The sequence below is a fragment of the Ursus americanus genome, chromosome 11 (genome assembly GCF_024610735.1).
Source record: "Ursus americanus isolate L20-20 chromosome 11, mUrsAme1.1.p, whole genome shotgun sequence".
Lineage (NCBI taxonomy): Eukaryota > Metazoa > Chordata > Mammalia > Carnivora > Ursidae > Ursus > Ursus americanus.
The window spans coordinates 32,717,547-32,739,546 of NC_142137.1; the positions used below are offsets into that span (position 1 = coordinate 32,717,547).

Here is a 22,000-nt window from a genome sequence, read left to right on the forward strand (position 1 = left end):
AAGAGTAACTGGAAATAGTATTGGTGTTCATGGAGCCCCTTCTGATTGACCAGGGTTCATAACAGTTGGTCAACAAATATTTTGAATACCATTCTTGCCCATAAACATATGAAAAGGGCTCCACTTAACCAGGGAAATGTTAATCAGGGAAATGCAAATTAAAACCATAATGAATAATCATTTCACTATTATTGGAATAACAGCAGTTAAAAAGTCTGAAAATAAGCATTGTTACAAGTGTGGCGCAAAGGACCTCTCAGGAAGGAGGGACAGTCACTAGTAAAGGTGAAGGTGCACACACCTTATGCCTGCAATCCTAGAGAACCTTCACACTGTGCACAAGCAGGCACACTGGAGTATTGTTTGTGACCTCAGAATGCTGGGAAATAAATGTCCATTCTGATACAGTGACAGAATAAATTTTAATATATCTATACAAGGGCACAATACTACAGTGCTTTGGAAATGAACGTACTATAGCTATAAGAATCAAATTAGATGCATCTCAAAAACCTACAGTTGAGTGAAAAAAAACTAATTGAATGTAGGATACATACTGTATGGTACCGGTTTTAAAGCAATGGTATATATTGCTTAAGAAATTTACAGATGAGATAAAGTTCTAGAGGTTTAAATAGGAATAATATAAACTAAACGAAGAACATTATTTCTTGTGGGGAAGGAAGGGCATAAGATTAGGGAGGGCTACAGACGCTGCTTTCATATTTCAAGTGTGTCATGTCTCAATTAGGTTGGTTAGTACATGGCTATTTATTACTTTTTATCTACACCTTTCCTAAGTTTTAAATCATTCATAATATAAAAGCAAACAATGAACAAACAAGAAAAGCACAACAAAAAGACAAGAAGAGGAAGGTAAGAGTAATTAATTATAGTTTGTGGTATGAATTTTGATTATTTTAAATTTTTATTCACAAATGTAGTGGTTCAAATTTCAGAAATGTCTTAGAGAATGTTTCCGAATCCTTTAATCCTCAGGAATAAAACTAACAAAACCTAGTCTCACTCAATACTTTGTCCTGATCAAAGAAAGCCTTTCTTTTCCTGTGAATCTTGTAGCATGAGGCAAATTTTGTTTTAACTAAGCCCCAGTAGTGAAGTTGCCATTATTTCTTAGGGAGTCAGCCCCTTGACTTCATACATTTCAACCAGGAAGTTTCCCTGATAGCCTGAATTTCCTTCTCCTCAACATCGACCATTCATGGCCAGTTTAACAACTTTGTACCAAGATAAATAACAAATCCTCCCTCCTTGGTATATGCTTTGCAAATATTTGCAGAGTGTTATCATGCTCTCCTTTAGTCATCACTTAGCCAAACTGTGCTGCTTAAAGCCTTTAATCTTTCCTCATAAATCAGACCCTCTTGCCTTCTAATCATATTGTCTAGGTTTCTTCTTGTTTTCTTTTGGAAATAAGATTTTTAATAGTTTACCCAAGAGTACTGAAGTCATCAGATGAGGGGAACCCTCCCCCACCCAACACCCCCCCCCCCTCTGTAGCTGGCCTATGACCTGGCACCAATTCTAGTGCCATTAAAATCGCAAACATATTAGTGTAATTAAAATGATCATGTTTTACTTTTTTTCCCAGCTTATTAATCGTTCCTTTCCTTTTGTGCTGCGTGTTCTAGACAGCGTATTATTACTTGATTTATACCAACTTTGCATACCATTGTTAACCTTTCCAACGTATTTAATTTTTAAAATTTTTCTTTGAGTACTTTTGCTTCCTGCTGATGTTCCACATGTTGCTAGCTGCTAGGACACAAAACTACTATTTATCACGATGAGAGTTTTAAATAGATATTTAAATAAAAGACATATAATATATTTTGTTCTTTAATACATGTTTCCTTAGCACTCTGACATTGTTTTTGGAGAAGTGTATTGTTCATAACACACACACACACACATATTTTAAAAATGGCCATAAGATAAAAACTCAAGACCTACCCCATAACTTAACAGAGAGAAGTCCTCTGTGTGCTCCTACCCCAATCACTTCCCCCTCCCGACCTACAAAAAGTTATTGCTCTCCACGATTTGGTGTTAATCACTTCTTCGTTTTTTTTTTTTTTTAAGATTTTATTTATTTATTAGATAGAGATAGAGACAGCCAGCGAGAGAGGGAACACAGGCAGGGGGAGTGGGAGAGGAAGAAGCAGGCTCATAGCGGAGGAGCCTGATGTGGGGCTCAATCCCATAATGCCAGGATCACGCCCTGAGCTGAAGGCAGACGCTTAACCGCTGTGCCACCCAGGCGCCCCTCTTCGTTTTTCCTTAAAGTTGATCACTTATGAATATATAGCTAAACAATGTGGTCATGGCTACACAACAATATGAATGTATTTAATACAACTGGACTATATACTTTAAAGTGGTAGATAGTTCTATGTTTTGCTTACTATTGACAATGTATTGTTTATTATTTGCCCTACATAGAACGGATTCATTGTTTTTGCAACTTTCTGGTTTCAGTCAGCATTAGATTTTGTGATTCATCGATGTTGATATATATGTTGTTTTAATACCTTTATTTGAACTGCTGTCGGATTTTTCACTGTATGAAAATATCACAATACATTTATTCATTCCATTGTTGGTGGACTTGTTTTTGTTTTTGTTTTTGTTTTGGCTGAAAAACAATATTGCTATGAACATTCTCCAGGGGCATATGTACAGAAATGGAATTCCAGGTTCTAGGATATGCTTAATGTGTAATTAAGATAGGTTAAGATTAAGTTGTTTTCCAAAATGGTTGTGTTAATTTATGTCTGGTGTGTGAGTGTTCCTTTTGTTCCACATTCTCACTGATACTTGGCCTTGAATGATATTTTAGTTCTTGCCAATCCAATGGGTGTAAAATGGTACCTGTGATTTTCATCTGAAAATTGTTTTTAATAACTACATCAAATATAAGCTTGCATTTTTTTTGGATTTTTAATGGTCAGTTCTCTTCTATGAAATATTTGCTCAGATCATATAATTTTTCTATTTTAAAAATTTGATTCTTTGGAGTTCTTTATATATTCTAGGTACTAATATCCTGTAGGTTATGTATTGTAAATAACTTCACCCTGTTGGTGGCACAGCTCAACATCCTAGAGTGTCTTTCAATGAAGATAATTTTTAATTTTATGATTAGTGTTTTTTGTATCTTGTTTTTAAAAATCTGTGTATATTCCAGATCCTAAAATATTTTTCTATATATTCTTCTAAAAGTAGAAAGTTACTCTTAACACTTACGTCCTTATTTCATCTGCAATTTTTTCAAATTTTTTGTTGTGATAAAATACATATAACAAAATCGACTATCTTAATTATTTTTAAGTACACAGTTCAGTGGTATTAATTGTATTTATATTGTTGTGCAATCACCACCACTATCCATCTCCAGAACTCTTTTAATCTTGCAAAACTGAAACATGATGCTCATTAAACAATACCTCCTCCTTCCCTTCCCCCCACCCCTGAAAACTACCATTCTACTTTCTGTCTCTATGATTTGAACTACTCTAGGTACCTCATATTTGTGAAATCACATAGTGTTTGGCTTTTTGTGACTGGCTTATTTTACGTTAGCATCATGTCCTCAAGGTTCTTTCATGTTGTAGCATGTCAGATTCTCCTTTTTAAAGGCTGAGTAATATTCCATTACATGTATATACAACATTTTGTTTATTTATTCATCTGTGAATGGACACTTGAATTGGATATTGCTGCTATGAACATAGGTTTCAAATATCTCTTTGAGACTCTGCTTTCAATTATTTTGAATATATACCCAAAAGAAGAATGACTGCATCATATAGTAATTCCTTATTTAATTTTCTGAAGAACCACCATACTGTTTCACACAACAACTACACCATTTTACATTCCTACCAACAGTATGTAATCATACATGTCCTCATCAATATTTGTGTTATTTTTTTTGAAGATTTTATTTATTCGACAGAGATAGAGACAGCCAGCGAGAGAGGGAACACAAGCAGGGGGAGTGGGAGAGAGGAAGAAGCAGGCTCATAGTGGAGGAGCCTGATGTGGGGCTCAATCCCTTAACGCTGGGATCACGCCCTGAGCCGAAGGCAGACGCTTAACCGCTGTGCCACCCAGGCGCCCCATCATCAATATTTGTTATTTTCTGTTTTTTCTTTTCTTTTTTTTTTTTAATACTGGTCATCCTAATGAGGGTGAAGTGGTATCTCCTTGTGGCTTCAATTTACATTTCCCTGATGATTACTAATGTTGAATATCATTTCATGCGTTTGTTGATTAATATATATCTTTTTGTTTTTATTTTTTTTTTTAAAGATTTTTATTTATTTATTCGACAGAGATAGAGACAGCCAGCGAGAGAGGGAACACAAGCAGGGGGAGTGGGAGAGGAAGAAGCAGGCTCATAGCAGAGGAGCCTGATGTGGGGCTCGATCCCAGAACGCAGGGATCACGCCCTGAGCCGAAGGCAGACGCTTAACCGCTGTGCCACCCAGGCGCCCCTAATATATATCTTTTTAAAAGAAAAGTCTATTCAAGTCCTTTGTCCATTTTTGAAGCAGGTCGTTTGTTTTGTTGTTAAGTTTTGCAAGTTCTTTGTATGCCCTGCGCATTAATCCCATATCAGATATATGATTTGAGAATACCTCTCCTCTTGCACTGATTGCCTTTTTATTCTGTTGACAGTGTTCTTCGATGCACAAAAGCTTTTAATTTTTATGAAGTCCGATTTGTCTATTTTTGTTTTTGTTGTCATACCTAAGAAATCATTGCCAAACCTAATGTTATGAAGATTTTGCCCTGTCTTTTCTTCTAAGAGTTGTATAGTTCAGGTCTGATATTTTAAGTATTTGATTCATTTTGAGTTAATTTTTTACATGGTATTAAGTAAAGGCCTAGCTCCATTCTTTTACATGTGAATATCCAGTTTTTCTAGCACCATTTGTTGAAAAGACTGCCCTTTCCTTATTGAATGCTATTGGCAACCTTGTCAGAAGTCATTTGGCAGTTTTTGTGAGGATTTATTTCTGGGTGTTCTGTATTGTTCCACTGATCTCTACGTCTGTCTTTGTGTCAGCTCTAGTTTATTTTGATCATTGTAGCTTTGTAGTAAGTTCTGAAATCAGGAAGTATGAATTCTCCAAATTAGTTCTTTTTTTCAGGATTATTTTTACTATTTGGGGTCTCTTGGATTCCATGTGAATTTTAGGATATATTTTTCTATTTCTTCAAAAACCATCATTGGGATTTTGCATTGAATCCATGGGTTGCTTTGGGTACTATTGAGATCTTAACAATAAATTTTCCAATTCATGAACATAGGATGTCTTTCCACTTACGTTTTAATTTCTTTGAGCATTGTTTTGTAATTTCCATTATACATGTGTTAATTCCCATAATTTTATTCTTTTTGATGCTATTATAAATTGTTTTCTAAATTCTTTTCAGATTTTTTCATGTTGACTGTATCCTTTTACTTTGCTAAATTCATTTATTATTTCTAATAGGGTTGTTTTTTGTTTGTTTGTGTTTTGTTTTTTGTGTTTTTTTGGTGGAATCCCTATGATTTCCTACATATAAGATCCTATCATCTGAAAACAGAGATAATTTTACTTCTTTCTTCCCAATTTGGATTTATTTTATTTCTTTTTCTTACCACATGTTCTGGCAAGGACTTTCAGCAGTAAGTTGAATAGAAGTGCTGAAAATGAACATTCTTGCCTTGTTTCTGATCTTCAAGGAAATACATTCAGTCTTTCACCATTGCATATGATGTTTGCTGTGGGTTTTTATGGCCTTTATTACATTGAGGCACTTTACTTCTATTCCTAGTTTGTTGATTATTATTATTATAAAAGTGTGTCAAACTTTGTCAAATTCATCAATTGAAATAATCATGTGTTTTTTCCCTCCTTCAGTCTGTTAAGGTGGTATATGACACTGACTAATTTTTGTATGTCAAACCATCTTTGCATTCAAGAAGTAAATCTCACTTGGTCATGGTGTATAATCTTTTTAATATGTTGCTGCATTCACTTAGTTATTATTTTGCTGAGGATTTATGCATGAATGTTCATGAGGTTTGTTTGTTTTTTTTTTTTTTTCTTCTTGTGGTGTCTTTGCCTGACTTTGGTATCAAGATAATGTTGACCTCATAGAATGAGTTAGAAAGTGTTCTCTCTTCTTCAATTTTTGGGAAAACTTCAAGAAGACTGATATTATTTCTTCTTTATATGTTTGGTACAATTCACTAGTGAAGTCATTAGGATCAGAGCCTTTCTTTGTCAGATTTTGTATTACTGATTCAATTTCCTTACTGGTTATAGACTGATTCAGATATTCTCTTTCTTTGTTACTTCACCTTGGTAGAATTTATGTTCCTAGGAATTTATCTATTTCATCGAGGTTATCCAACTAGTTGATGTATGGTTGTTCATGTACTCTCTTAAAATCCTTTCTCAGTGGAGTCAGTATGTTTTATCTTAGGCATTTGAGTCTTCTCTATTCTTTTTTAAGTCAGTCTACCTATAGGTTTGTCAGTTTTGACTTTAACTATCCTTTGGGTTGATTGATTTTCTTTATTGTTTTTCTATTCTCTATTTCATTTCTCTCTGCTCTGATCTTTATTATTTCCTTTCTTCTGCCCACTTTGGGTCAGTTTGTTCTTTTCCTAGTTCCTCAAATTGTTCATTTAGATTATTGACTTAAGATTTTCTAATGTAAGCATTTATAGCTATAAATTTCCCCCTTAGCACCACTTCTACTGCATCCTGTAATTTTGATGTGTTATATTTCTATTTTCATTCATCTCTGAGTATTTTCTAATTTCCCTTTTGATTTCTCCTTTGATATATTTGTTGTTTAAGAGTATATTTAATTTCCACAAATTTGTGAATTTTTCCAGTTTTCTTTTTGCTGGTTTATCTTTATCACAAGCATTGTGTTTATTCTTGGTCTTTTGTGTTTCTTCACACATTTTAGAATCAGCTTATTAGTTTTCACAGAAAACCCTGAAGGGATCTGATTGGAATTGCATCGAAGAAATAGATCAATCTATGACATTTCCACAACATTGAATCTTCTTATTCATAATTTAATATCTTTTGATTAAATTTAATCATTTTCTTTTCTTTTCTTTTCTTTTGTTTCTTTTCTTTTCCTTTTTTAGAAAGGGTGAGAGAGGGTGAACAGCGGGGAGGGACAGAGGAAGAGGGAAAGAGAGAATCTCAAGCAGACTCCATGCCCAGTGTGGAGCCCAACATGGGGCTCGATCTCACAACCCTGAGATCATGACCCGAGCTGCAATCAAGAGTCAGACATTTAACTGACTGAGCCACCCACATGACACAGTTTAATCATTTTCTTATAAATATTTTGCCCTTCTTTTGTTAGACTTATTCCTATGTATCTTCTAATATTTGTTGTCATTTTATACAGTGTCTTTTTTATTGCATGTTCTTAATGTTTTCTTCTTGGTTTTAGGAATTCAACTGATTTTTTCATTGATCTTGTATCCAGTAACGTTGCCAAAATATCTCTGTTGTTAATTGAAACAATTTTTGTGCAGTTTATTTTAGTTTTAAATGTAATCAACCACATCAGTTGCAAATAATGCTAGTTTCTTCCCTTTCAGTGCTTACTCTTTCATTACTTTTTCTGGCCTTATTGCTCTGGCTATTAACTTTAATACAGTATTGAACAAAAGAGGCTAGAGTAGGCAACTTTATCTCATTTATGGTTTTTAAGAGAATATTTATAGTATTTTACTATTGAGTATAATATTTGCTATGGATTTTTGATAGATTATTTTGATTTTTTTGATATTTTGACTATTGAATGATTAAGGAAATTTTCTTCTTTTCTAGCATAGACAGGCAGAGAGAGAGAGAGAGAAGTGAATGGTAGTTGGATTTTTTTTTTAAGGTTTTATTTGTTTGACAGAGAGAGAGAGAGACAGCGAGAGAGGGAACACAAGCAGGGGGAGTGGGAGAGGGAGAAGCAAGCTTCCCGCTGAGCAGGGAGCCCGACGCGGGGCTCAATCCCAAGACCCTGGGATCAGGACCTGAGCCAAAGGCAGACGCTTAATGACTGAGCCACTCAGGCGCCCCTGGTAGTTGGATTTTTAACAAATGTTTTTTTCTGTATCAATTGAGATGATTATATATGGTGTTCTCCACTCCCCTTTTTTTCTTCTGTCAATATGATGAGTTTAAGCCTAACTTGGCTGTGATCATTCTTATAGACTGCTGGATTTGTTTTGCTAATATTTTGTTTGGTACTGTTTCAAGTATGGTAATAACAGGGTTGGCCTATGATTTTTTTTTTCCCTTTTTCTGTTCTTGTTCAGCTTTGGCATAAAAGTTTTCAAATGAACTGGGACAAATTTCTTCTTTTCCACTGTCTGAAAAAAAAATCTTTGAAGTTTGAAAATACCTGTTTTCTGAATGCTTGATAAAACTCACCTATTAAAAATCTTCTGAACCTGTTTTCCCCCCTTTGTTGAAAGATTTTTGATTATTAATTATATTTGCTAATGGAAATGAGACTATTCTCTTATTCTTAACCTAGATTTAACACAACACTATGTATTGACATTTTTTTGTTTCTGTTTCTCTCTCTTTTCCAATCTCACTAAATTACTTCTTGGGACAAATAAACATGATTTTTTCACCCATGAGAAAAGGTATAAGAAAAAAGTGTAAACTTTCCTGAAATTAGAATTTGAGTGCATATCTTGAATTATTAAGACTGATTAAATAGAGCAGATTGGGGTTAACTGTGCTAATATATCAGTTCATGGTAGTTAATCATGTATATAGTAGTTCTTTATAATTTCTTAAAAATGATTTAATCAGAATAATTCTCTAACCATATTTGAAAATAGAGGGTAGCAAGGATGAAAACTAAAACCTAACCTGAAAGAAATAGATTTCTACTGCACTTTTAATATAAAATTTTTGGAAAGTTTGTATCAAATCAGTCAATAAAAAATCAAAATATCTAAAATATCTGCTTTAAGGACTGAAAAGTCCTCTCACCTTCTTCCTGATTGAGCACCTAAGTCTGTAAGTCTACAAAGGTTGGGAATGATAAGACAGGGTAGAAACCCAACCTATGTAAGTATCAAATCTTCAATATGACAGAGACAAAGAAACACAAAAACTAGAAGAAAATATAGGGAAACTGTGGGAAAGAATGAAATTTTGTCCTTGCCAGGAATACCTTACTTCCTTTGCCATAGTCACAACTTCATTCTTTGCCCAAACTTTTGATTAAAAACCAGTTTGTTAAAACTTTATTTGAGGGACAGGAACAATCAGTTATGACCTGGGGAGACTGATTTGCTGAGACTCTGGTTCTATCACAAATATGCATTCTCTCTTTCTGTGTGGACTTTTTGTAGATATGTCAGTCCTGCAGCTTTATATATTATTTGTTGTTTGTCACTTTTTCTAATTTTCTGAAAACTACTGAAGGTGTACTTCCCCCCTAAGAGATTCAAAAGAAGAACACTTATATCTAAATGTAGGGGAGGTTGAGGTGTGAAAGTCCAGGTACTAATTTGGGAATCAGAAGACTTGGAGTCCATTCACAATTCTACTGCTAATTATTTCTGTGACTACATAAATTACTTAACTTCTTATCATCTTGTTTACTTAATCCATAAATGATTTGGTAATCCATATATGGATTTGGCAATTCTTGATCCTCTTATAGTTAAAATAATGTCAACAGTTCTAAAAGTGGATCTTTCAAAACTTATGCCATTAACGAATGTGAACTAAAATTAAATTTCTAAAAGTAGTGCAAACTGACAAATATTCAATCCAAAGTAATAGAAAAAATATCCTGACTATGAAATTATTTATGGCTTGGAAATTCTGCTGACATGTCTTATTTATTCAGTTGAATGATCTAAACTGTTTATCAAAATCTCCTAATTTGTCATGGCTTACAGGATGAAGAATGAAATTGTATGGGATTTTGTGTTATTAGAATTGTATTTGGGAGCCAAATAGTTGATAACGATTAATTTCTTTTCATTTTTCCAATTATAGGGTGGCTTCACTCGTAAATATTCACTAAGTTCAAAAACTGGAACACTTCTTCCAGAATTCCCCAGTGCTCAACACCTTGTGTACCAAGGATGCATTTCTAAAGACAAGGTATCAATTAAAGATACTTCTCTATTGATTTTCTGATATGTTGGTTCCATATCTCAATTTGCTGGGAATCTCATGGCACTTTCAGGAAGCAGTCAGAAATCTGCATAATCAAACATAATCGACTGATTTATAGGAGGGACAAATGTTTACTAACATTGATTAAACACTTTCCAATTAATTATTTACCATCTCCCTGGTAGTGTGTAATCAGAAGTTGGTAAAATAAACCTCAAAAGACTAAAGATTATTTTTTATTTAAAACTCAATATTAAGGAAAAAAATACTATAATGTGTCTATCACATGCAGTTTCTTTAATTATAAGCTTTATGTTTTTGATTAGCTTCATATAATTTCAGTAAGTAGTCATCTGGCACTTCTCTAGGACAGAATTTGTTCCAAGCATTGAAGGGGAGATACCTAGGAATGCGAGGACCGTACTAGAAGTTGACAAAAATTCCTTTCCATTTGAAAATTCTGTGCTCCTTTTTATTTGCACTTTTTTTGAAAGTTAAGGAAGAAACAGTTTCATAGGATTTAGTTCATAAATAATCCTCAATGTGACTTTTCAATGCTTATATAATAAAATCTAAGAGTAAATCCTCCTCTATTTCTGAACTTCTAAAGTCATTTGCTAAGCAAGTATCTGCTGAATGACTAATAGCTCCTGCTATTAGTATTAAATCAGGGCATAAAGATTTCTACATTCTTCTTTTAACCAAAGTTAATTTTTCATTAGTATTTAAGGAAAATATATTTTTTTAAAAAAAAGATTTATTTACTTATTTTAGAGACAGAGAAAGCACATGAACGGGGGGAGGGGCAGAGGGAGAGGAAGAGAAAATCTCAAGCAGACTCTGCACTGAGCAGGGAGCGGGGTGGAGGGGTGGCAGTCCCCGATCTCACAACCCTAAGATCATGACCTGAGAGGAAACCAAGAGTTGGACATTTAACCGACTGTGCCTCCCAGGTGCCCCTTAGGGAAAATATCTTTAATATATGTTAAGTCAGTGCGTGTTCTTGAGCTGCAAAGACAGCACCTCAAGAAGAATATAAGTAACTAATGTCCAACTGGTTACTTTAGCCGTGGGCTTTCTGTGGAAACTGATAATAAAATAACACATTGATAAAAAGATCTATTGACTGATAAGTAGAGATGCACAGTAACTTCCAGGGTCCATTCTGATGACCCACTCTTCCTGTTAAGAATAGGCAAAATATTGAAGATAATTCTCAGATGCTGATTCCAAGTAAGTCTCCTGAAGTATGTCCACTTTCTACTATTCTCTTCTCCCATCACATTTCTCAAGGTTATCACATTTTTTTTTTTACCTTATAGATATTATGTGATATTATGACTTCAGATCTGAGACATCTCCAGTACATGCTAACATGCGGCAGTCTGTGGGGAAACCTGTGGAAATCAGTGACGCTCCAGGGAACGTGGTTCTTTGGGGAGGGTATTGTTGGGTCCCCTTTGTGGAGAGAACTGCTTACATGCAAACATATCATGAAGATGTTTGCTGAGTAAATATGCCAGTAGGAGAGAGGGGGATGGGGAGAGCAACAAAGAAAAAAAGAGAAGTGAGGACATGTTCCAATAGTTTATTTCAGTTTCTTTGCTGGTCTCCAAGGAATTCCTTACCTGTCAACTTGAAAAACTGGTCTGTAGATCATTTCTCACTCAGGTATTAGGATGCTTAAATAACCCTGGTTTCTAAGTTCATTCCCAGTGGTCCTCTCATGAGCACCAGGGACTAACACTCCTCTTTGCCCCTTGAAGACAGCTGGACCCCGCTTTTCACTTTCTTAGCCGATAGCCAAGTTCCCCAGGTAACTTGTCAGTTTCTAGCAAGAGGGGTGGGGCTGAAGCTAAGCACCTTATGCACCTGCTTTCTTGAAGCAGAAACGATGGGACCTCCCAGTGAGAAGCTGATCCCAGTGAGGTGGGGTTTGGCCGAAGCTGAGGGGCCACTTTCTGCCTCATCATGATGTCACTCAAGGCAGTTGCCATACTCACTAACTTTTCTGGAGATAAACCTTGCCTCTCCTCCTGCCCTCTATAAATGTGGTGTCTATTCTCAGAAAATTGAGCAAAATTATGTTTAGAAATAAGAGTATGCTACAGTAAAAATTTATTGTCCTAAGATTATGTAAATATTAAATAAGCAAATGTAGTACCATAGTAAGATTAAAAACTTCTGCCAATTTGTGTATAAAAGAATATAAATTTTGACACACATAAATGGAAATACTTGTGAGGATAAAAGCTTACTTGTACTTCGGGTTTTAGGGATCAAAGGGTTAATTTTTGACAGCAGTTATGAATTCCTTTCTATCTTTCATACTGTCCTTATCCTTACTTTTAAAAATATGTCTTGGCAGCCTATCTAAAAATATAATATCATTTCCTAAAGTATAGAGCGTGTCTCAGTTGCATCAGTGGTGACATATTCCACTAGAGGTGTCCTGTGGTCAGCATACCTCATTGCAGGGAGATTAGTAATTTGCACGTCACCATGATACAGCCTTGAGCTGAACCACAAAGATGTGTGCTGTCACCAGGCTGTAAGGATAAAGGCTAGAGAGCAGAGGGTTAGAGTAGGACACCCCCGTTACCATCACCACCCTAGATACTGTTGGGATAAAAATAGTTCCAGTGGTCAATCTCTCTCTCAACATGTATGATGGATTATTCCAACTACTTTGCTTGTGTTAATTTGTTTAGTCCTCATAACAGCCCTATTAGAAATGTACTGTTACTATCATCTCCATTTCCCAGATGAGGAATTTAAAACACACAAATGTTACGTGGCTTGCTTGACATCATAGAGCTAGTAAATGGCAGATCAAAGCTGTATTCAAATCCAGGTAGTCCATGGGCAAACCTCTAAGCCAGGCTCTCGTTCACTTGGACTACACAACCAGCAACAGGTAGCCATATTTCTAGCTTATAAAGAGATTTGAATTTGAATATTATTAGTTTGTTAAAATACTATTTAGTTCTAATCCATTGCGAATTTTAGAATATGTTTACAACTTTTTAGCTATGCTCGCCAAATGTCTGTGGTAACATGGACATCTTCAGAATAGACACTCACCATTCAAATCTTTTTTGGGTAAATTTTCAGGTCATTTGATATTCCTAATTTCAGGTAATATTTAGTAAGATCTTACTGTGTACCAGGCACTGCTCTGGGTGCATCATATCTTATTTAATCGGTTAATATACTATTCCTACCCTACTTAAGGAGAGAAAGCTTAGGGTCGGAGACTGAGCATTCTGTGCACAGTGGTGGAGGGGAACTGGGCGCTTGACTTTAGCCGACTCCAGACCCCACACTGGCAGCTGCTGTACCACACTGCCCAAGCACCCACTTACTACAGCTGTGAAGAGGTGACATGTTTTCCCATTTTATGTTTATTTCTGCATTCAAAGGTCATTTGCTTATTAGATAGACAAACACAACGTTGCTTTGGCCCACAGCACCCTGCACAGTCACCTTTTTCATTGTTCATTTGGCGCTATATTGTAATTGTCTATTTGCTTGCCTTTCTCCCTTCACAAGGCAGTAAAGTCCTGGAAATAAGAACTGTGCCTTTGGGTTTGATTCCTCGACACTGAGCACAACGCCTGGTACATCACAGGAACTTAAAAAATGCATGCTGAGTAAATGAATGAACAAATGAAGGCAGGGTTGAAAGGACTCTTTGGTTAAGTGTTTTCTTCCTTGAAATAGGTTGACACCCTCATAATGATGTATAAAACTCACTGCCAGTGCATCCTGGACAATGCAATTAATGGAAACTTCGAAGAGGTAAGGGTGACCCAGAACGCTTTGCTGATCATACCATGTGTACTTTCTCGTCCTGTTCTTTATGAGTTCACGTTAAGGAAGAATCTTAACATATATGCTTTTTGCTTTATAACTAGATTCAGCATTTCTTATTACACTTTTGGCAAGGAATGCCGGATCATCTTCTTCCCCTGCTTGAAAACCCCGTTATCATTGACATATTCTGTGTTTGTGACTCAATTCTTTATAAGGTGAGCTCTTTGGGGTGTCTTAAACATGAACCATGTATTGTTTTAATGAGCGTTCTGTCTACATTTTTCCATTATATTTTCAATAAATTTGTTATTTCTGGCTGGAGATACAATGTTATTTTTTTCTGATGAGAAAGCAATATTTAATAGGTGTGTATTTTAATATACATTTACATGAAAACAAAATTTTTGTTTACAGTTAAGAATGATTCTAAATGTCCCATGCTCGCTAATAATACATGAAAATTCAGTTGATTTTTATTAACTGTTTAAGGTGTTTTCAGAGTGAGTACCATAATGACGTTTTCACTATCGGTGTTCTGGGGGGAAAGCAGAATGAAGCACTCTTATGGGATTAACAAATTAAAAATACTGGAAGTCTCTAGCTTTAATGTATTAATGTCGATTTCTGTTCTCAAACCAAATAAGAGTCCACAAGTGTCTACAGAGGGATCATGAAGACATCACGAACAAGGATGAGCTGGTTGGCATTCTAGCCAAACATTTATCTGGGAAGAGGGAGACACTAATGCCCTGGCAGTCTGTTCCCTAGTAAGAGCAACAGTAAGGTCCAAGCTGAGGGAGAAAACTGCATTGCAATCTGGGTAAAGCTATTTGGACTGCCATTCAGTACCTCCCAGAAATATCCTTAAAGCATATTCTTTATTGTTTTCTTTACAAATGGTCTGGGGTTTTTTTAGCCCAACATAGAAGTCCTGAGTTTAAGTACCTTTAAATGAACTAAGTTTTCCTCCTCATAGGGGACCTAGGGAGGAACAGTAGAATGAGTTTCTGCAAGATCTTCATTCCATCTCTAAAGAGTGGTCATCTTTTAGTCTTCATTCCATCTCTAAAGAGTGGTCATCTTTTAGTCTATAGAGCAGCACATGATTACCAAGGTCAATTCATTGGTAACTAACATACTGGCCATATACATTACTGCCTCATACACATGGAATACATGTGGTAAGATACACAGGCCTTTGTGTATAACCGCATTTCGAAATATTTTCTCCTCTAGACCTCTTGGTCCTCTTTGTCAGGCTGGACCACTCAGTTTATCAGCCAGCTCCGTGGATCTGCGTTGCTCATATCTTATTTGGTCCCCACTTCCTTTATATAGTGTAGTTTTTCCTGAGCTGGGATCAGTCAGCACTATCTAATTTCTTCTGTCTCCTAGTTCTCATTCGGGTCCTACCCATCTCATCCATGTTTTAGCCTCAGTATAGCCCTTTCTTTCAGTATTCTTTCTATTCTGATAATTAACTCTCTGGACCCAGTATATTAGTGTTACTTGCTTAACCTAGTATTGCAATGTTCCTAGATCCCACGCCCGCCTTTCACACATACACACACCTCACACATACATTCATTTTAAAGATAAAAACATAACTTCCAGAAATGAATTAACACATTATTCTCTATAAAGCTAGGAATAAAAAGTAATTGACAAATATGTGTCTTCCTACAAAAATACTAAGTAAGGATCTATGTTAACTCTCTTTTGTTGTGATTAAGGTTCTTACGGACGTACTCATTCCTGCAACAATGCAAGAAATGCCTGAAAGGTAGGTTCAGTCAATAAAATGTGATGATTTCTTAGTGTAGGGTTTAATCTTATCCATTATATTAAAGGAAAACATTAAATAGAAACTCATTTGTTTATCAAGATTATTTGCCTGCTTCTGTCCCTTTGTAGTAGCTAGAAGATGTGCCTCAATCCTTATATTCAAACCTCAATGAAGAAAATTGATGGAACCATCCTGAAATCCTTTTAATATGAGAGATGCCCAGGGGAAAAATAATGATTTAGGTGTCATTGACCTTGAAATATTGAGAAAGTTCTTCAATGAAAGCTGGCTAAAGGAATATAAACGGGGATAATCGATGGAAAATAGCCACAGCGATAAAAATTAAAGAAGAACTATTTTTTTAAATGATTTTTTATTATATTATGTTAGTCACCATACAGTACATCCCCGGTTTCTGATGTAAAGTTCGATGATTCATTAGTTGTGTATAACACCCAGTGCACCATGCAATACGTGCCCTCCTTACTACCCATCACCGGTCTATCCCATTCCCCCACCCCCCTCCCTTCTGAGGTCCTCAGTTTGTTTCTCATAGTCCATAGTCTCTCATGTTTCATTCCCCCTTCTGATTACCCCCCTTTCTTTATCCCTTTCTTCCCGTACCGATCATCCTAGTTCTTATGTTCCATAGATGAGAGAAATCATATGATAGTTGTCTTTCTCTGCTTGACTTATTTCACTTAGCATTATCTCCTCCAGTGCCGTCCATGTTGTAGCAAATGTTGAGAACTCGTTCTTTCTGATAGCTGAGTAATATTCCATCGTATATATGGACCACAGCTTCTTAATCCAGTCATCTGTTGAAGGGCATCTCGGCTCCTTCCACGATTTAGCTATTGTGGACATTGCTGCTGTGAACATTGGGGTGCATATGGCCCTTCTCTTCACTACGTCTGTATCTAAAGAAGAACTATTTTATCTTTATTATTAACTTTGGTCTTAATTGCAAAAGCAGAAGGCAGTGTAACGGAATTACCACCTTCTTTTAAAGAAGGAATAAGACCTCAAAGAGACTGTATTCCCTGTCTAGGTCCAAGGAATTTTGTGCCTTTGATCCCTTTCACCCAGTTTGCCTCCACCCCTGGTGACCCTCATCCTCTCTGGCAACTGAAGACAGATGGTAACCAGACTATTGTGGTGATCAGTTCACAACGTATACAAATGTCAAATCACTATGTTTTACACATGAAACTAATGTTTGTCAGTTATACTTCAATAAAAAAATCTCAAAATGAAACAATACCTGAAGATTTTTCATAAAATCTTTCTGACGTGTGAATAGAAACTGGAAAATAAAAAGCCAGATTTTTCTTTGTAAACAAAGTTAATGAAAAAGTGAAATTTATTTTGGTATTTTGGGGCACAAACAGCTGTTAGATAACATAGTTGAGGCTCAATAAATGCATGATGATCGATAAAACAAATTTTTTAATTTACTTTTTCCTCTAGATTGTTTTATTTATTTATATAATAGTTGGTGCTGTCCTAATCAATAGTTTCTTTTAATTATCAATATGTAATCTTCAAACATCTAATCTGAGCTCTGAATTAAGTCCTCTTAACATCTCTGTGTCACAGGGGATGCCTGGGTGGCTCAGTTGGTTCAGTGTCTTCCTTGAGCTGAGGTCATGATCTCAGGGTCCTGGATCGAGCCCCATGGTGGGCTTCCCACCCTGCTCAGTGGGGAATCCGCCTCTCCCTCCGTCCTGCTCCTGTTCTCTCTCTCTCTATCAAACAAATAAGTAAAATCTTTAAAAAACCCTAAATACTTCTGTGTCACAGCAGAATGGCTGCGTTTACTTAATGGCAGACATCCAGCCATGCAACCGATGTAATAATAGCTGGCCTTTATTAAGCACAGCATGGGCTTTGAGACTACATAAAGTACTTCACTTAATTCCTACAACCAGCCTGAAAGTGATTTTTTATGTATTTATCTCTTAAGAATGCAACTGGTTCTTTGTAGAAAATGAAAAACATGCATAAATGCATTTAAAAAACCCCTATTAATCTCTCCACATTCCTAATGTGTTAGGTTAGTATTTCATAGACTTTTTTCTAAGAATATCTGTAAATATACATATTAAAAAAAACCCCAGAACCATAATATACACACTAGTGCGGTATACTGTGAAAATCTTTCATATCAACAAATACAGATCAACATTATCTTTTTAAATGGTTGCATTGATTTCCAGCACCTGAACAATACTATACTTTATTTAACCGATTCCTTATCATTGGACAATTGGATTTTTTTAAAACACAACCTGTCAGATTATCCCCCAGTAGCTATTATGACCCCACATTCACAAACAAGGAACGTGGAAGCAGAAGGAATTAATTTATTTGCCCAGAGTCAGTTAATTAGTAAGAAGCAGAGCCAGGATTGTAACTGAGGGCTGTTGAACTCCACTTCTAGTCTTTTTCCTGTATTATGTTACTGCTCACCAGCGTGGGCGCCATCCCAAATGTAAATTTAGATCTCTTTTGTTGAGATATAGTGTGTAGATTGTTGACTGATTTTTAAATTTTTGTGTTTATATATAAATGTTTGTGTATATGCACAGCCAACATTTGCAATTTTCTAAATAGGGTTCTATAGTACATTTTTGATAAAGTTATATTTGGACTATAAGAACAGGTTACTACAAACTAATAGTAAATACCTGAAATGACACTATGAACCCTCTGTGATGTCTCTCAAGAAGCCAAGATATCTGACATCAAGTGCATACGTACATTTCCCCAGAAATATTTTATAGAAAATGAACCATGAGCTAATGTTAATAATAAGGTATTATTTATTGATTACCCTCTGCATACCAGGTTTGACAGAGAAATTTCCATGAATTATGTAGTCCATCATAATCCTGTGACATAGATACTAATCTTATTCCTTTTTAATAGATGAAGCCAGACCTTGAGGAGATTATTTTTGGCCAAGGAGATAAATGGCTGATCTAGGCTGAATCTGTCTGACTTCAAAGTCATGTTCTTGGAATCATAGAATAACAGTATACCTCCATTAAATTACGTTTATGTAATGCATTTTGAACAATTTAGCATTTAATACATAGGTTTTTTTTTTTTTGTATGTGTGCGTAGCTTATTAGCAGATATAAGGAATTTTGCTAAAAATTGGGAACAGTGGGTTGTTTCATCCTTGGAAAACTTGCCAGAAGCTTTAACCGATAAGAAGATACCTATTGTGCGAAGATTTGTATCTTCCCTGAAACGACAAACATCTTTCTTACACCTTGCTCAGGTACGTTGGTCTTTGAGTCACCAAATAAAAAATAAATTATCTGGTAGCAGAGTAAGAAATTTTCAGAGATTGGAGACCAAGTAGGCAAAAATTAAATGCAATATGAGACCCGAGTGAATGCTAACGAAATGCTAATGAAAAAGGACATTAGTGGAAAATTGATGGAAATTTGAATTACTACTAGTGTTATAGCAATGTTAATTTCCTGATTTTGGCAATAAAGAATGGCTAAGTAAGATGATAATAGTAGGAGAAGCTGAATAGGGAGTATATGGAAATATTCTGCACTCTCTTTGCAGCTTTTTTGTAAATTTAATATTATTTCAGAATAAAAAGTTAAAAAACCACAAAACTTCTGAATGCAGTGTAAAATGCAAAACTGTTATTTGCTACATGAATCCCGCTAATAAAAATTAAGGTTGTGGGGACTGCGCCCAGGTGATATTTGATGTTGTGAAATCCACAAACAACACATGTTAAACTACCTACTAATTTGGCTCTCTTAAACAGGGAGAAAAAAAGTAATTCTTAAATTACTGCTTGTATGTTTGTATGTTGTTAAAATACATTTCCCCTCCTCCCAAAGGATTGTTTGCTTTCTGAAAGTTTCTAGTCCCCTAAATTTTAAAAGACTTGGTTGGGATAGTTCCAGATAAGAAATGTAAGATTGTGAAATCCTTATTGTATGACCATGGATAAAAAATTCATTTTCTAATTTCAAAAATAGTTTTCAAAGCTTTAACAGAGATGATTAGGAGTATCAGCTATTGCTTTTAGTTTTAAAATAAGAAGATATTTGTGATGCTCTTCCCTCAAGGAACTATTTCTCTAGTAGCCAAAACTTTCCTTTAGATAGACCGTCAATAATATGGTGTAGTGTCTTTTTACGTTTCACTTCCTGCAGATTGCCAGACCGGCTCTCTTTGACCAGCATGTTGTGAATTCTATGGTATCTGATATTGAAAAGGTTGACTTGAATAGTATTGGATCACAGGCCCTTCTTACCATTTCTGGAAGCACAGATACCGAATCTGATATCTACACTGAACGTAAGTCCTCTCTCTGTTTAGAGCTGGGTCTCCCAACCTTGGTACCATTGACATTTTGGGCTGGATAACTCTTTGAGGGCTAGGGGTGGGAGTCCCCTTGGACCACAAAATATCTGTTTGAGAAACCTTAGTTTATAGAAACTTTTTAAATTAAAATCATCCTCTACTTAAAAACAATTATAGCTACAGGGGCGCCTGGGTGGCACAGCGGTTAAGCGTCTGCCTTCGGCTCAGGGCGTGATCCCGGCGTTATGGGATTGAGCCCCACATCAGGCTCCTCCACTAGGAGCCTGCTTCTTCCTCTCCCACTCCCCTGCTTGTGTTCCCTCTCTCGCTGGCTGTCTCTATCTCTGTCAAATAAATAAATCAAATCTTTAAAAAAAAAACAATTATAGCTACAGATTGTGGAAAACCTGGAAAATATAGAAAATATTAAGAGGAAAAAAAAAAGCCATTCATAATCGCATTGCCTAGAAATAACCTGGAAATAATGGAAATGTTTTTGAGTTTTGTGAGTTTTCTTCCAGTTTTTTTGTTTGTTTAATTTTTTTAAAGATTTTATTTATTTGTCAGAGAGAGAGCGAGTGAGCACAAGCAGGGAGAGCGGGAGACAGAGGAAGAAGCAGGCTCCCCACTGAGCAGGGAGCCTGATGCGGGACTCGATCCCAGGACCCTGAGATTATGACCTGAGCCGAAGGCAGTCGCTTAACCGACTGAACCACCCAGGCACCCTAGTTTACTTCCAGTTTTATATTACATGGATACACATTTTCCTGTGTTTTACACTCTTAGCCTCATATGGTATATGATATATGTCGAAGTGATATCTCAACACAATACTGTTTTTCAAAGCAGTAATTCCCTGCCCTGGTTCGGACAATCTGACAGAACTTACCAAGGCAATATGCATGACTAGACAACCAGGCTCTGTTTTCAGGGGATAGCAATCCACTCTTCCCCCACCCTCTCTCTGAAAAGACAGGTGTAGCCTCCGAGAGGCTGTTGCACAAATGACGAGCTGCTCTCCGGGGTGGTCCAACACCAGCCTTGTTTTCTGTTTCCTAGCAAAAAGTTTTGGGACTTTGGGACTCAGTAAGCTTCAAACTCTTTAATAAATGATAGACCTAAATGGCCCCTTTAACTTTTATAAGATAAAAGATTATTCATGGAAGTGGCTCAATTTCGCAGTGTAGAATTTAATTTTTGCTAAAGGTTAGGACCGAAAGCAGGAAATCAATGAGTTTAGCTTAGTTCATTCATCCGTTTTCAATGAATCTGTTGCAATTAATGAAAGCTTTGAATTCAGAATGAATAATCAACTACAAATGACAACTTACTCTTCCCCTGTGTATATATATATATACTTATATAATACATAAGCCTATATTTCAATATGTACCAAGATACATACAATTATTATTAAAATTTTGAAGATTAAAAGCTAAGGATTTTTTTTGTTACTTATTCTCAGGAGATGAAATAATTCCTTTAACATATTTAATTGTTAATTGTCTTTCCCTTTTATGCTATAAAATTCTTAATGATTTCTAGTTTTAGGTTTTCTCTTGGGTTCAAAATAGAGTAATACTGTATTTTTTTTTAATATGGTAGATGACTCTATCACAGTGTTCCAAGAACTGAAAGATCTTCTTAAGAAGAATGCCACTGTGGAGGCTTTTATTGAATGGTTGGATACCGTGGTGGAGCAGAGAGTTATTAAGGTATTTTTCAATGACAGATTCACAAAATCGAATTTTTATTAATAGTAAATGCTAACCTGGCTGTAATTTCTTGAATGGTGGGGGAGGGGTGATTGTGTGTAAAAATGCTTTGAAAAGCTTTTGAAGACCTGCCAGTAAGG

At 35.7% G+C, this 22,000-nt stretch overlaps 1 protein-coding gene across 1 annotated transcript in view; it reads left to right on the plus strand.

Moving 5' to 3' along the window:
• The window catches only part of RFX6 (regulatory factor X6), a 56,786-nt gene that overhangs the window by 24,274 nt on the left and 10,512 nt on the right, over positions 1-22,000 (plus strand). The window contains exons 7-13 of the mRNA XM_045798421.2: positions 10,077-10,184; positions 13,923-14,000; positions 14,117-14,230; positions 15,749-15,798; positions 18,931-19,090; positions 19,995-20,139; positions 21,751-21,860. Coding sequence (XP_045654377.2) covers positions 10,077-10,184; positions 13,923-14,000; positions 14,117-14,230; positions 15,749-15,798; positions 18,931-19,090; positions 19,995-20,139; positions 21,751-21,860 — 765 coding nt within the window. The remainder of the gene's footprint in view (positions 1-10,076; positions 10,185-13,922; positions 14,001-14,116; positions 14,231-15,748; positions 15,799-18,930; positions 19,091-19,994; positions 20,140-21,750; positions 21,861-22,000) is intronic.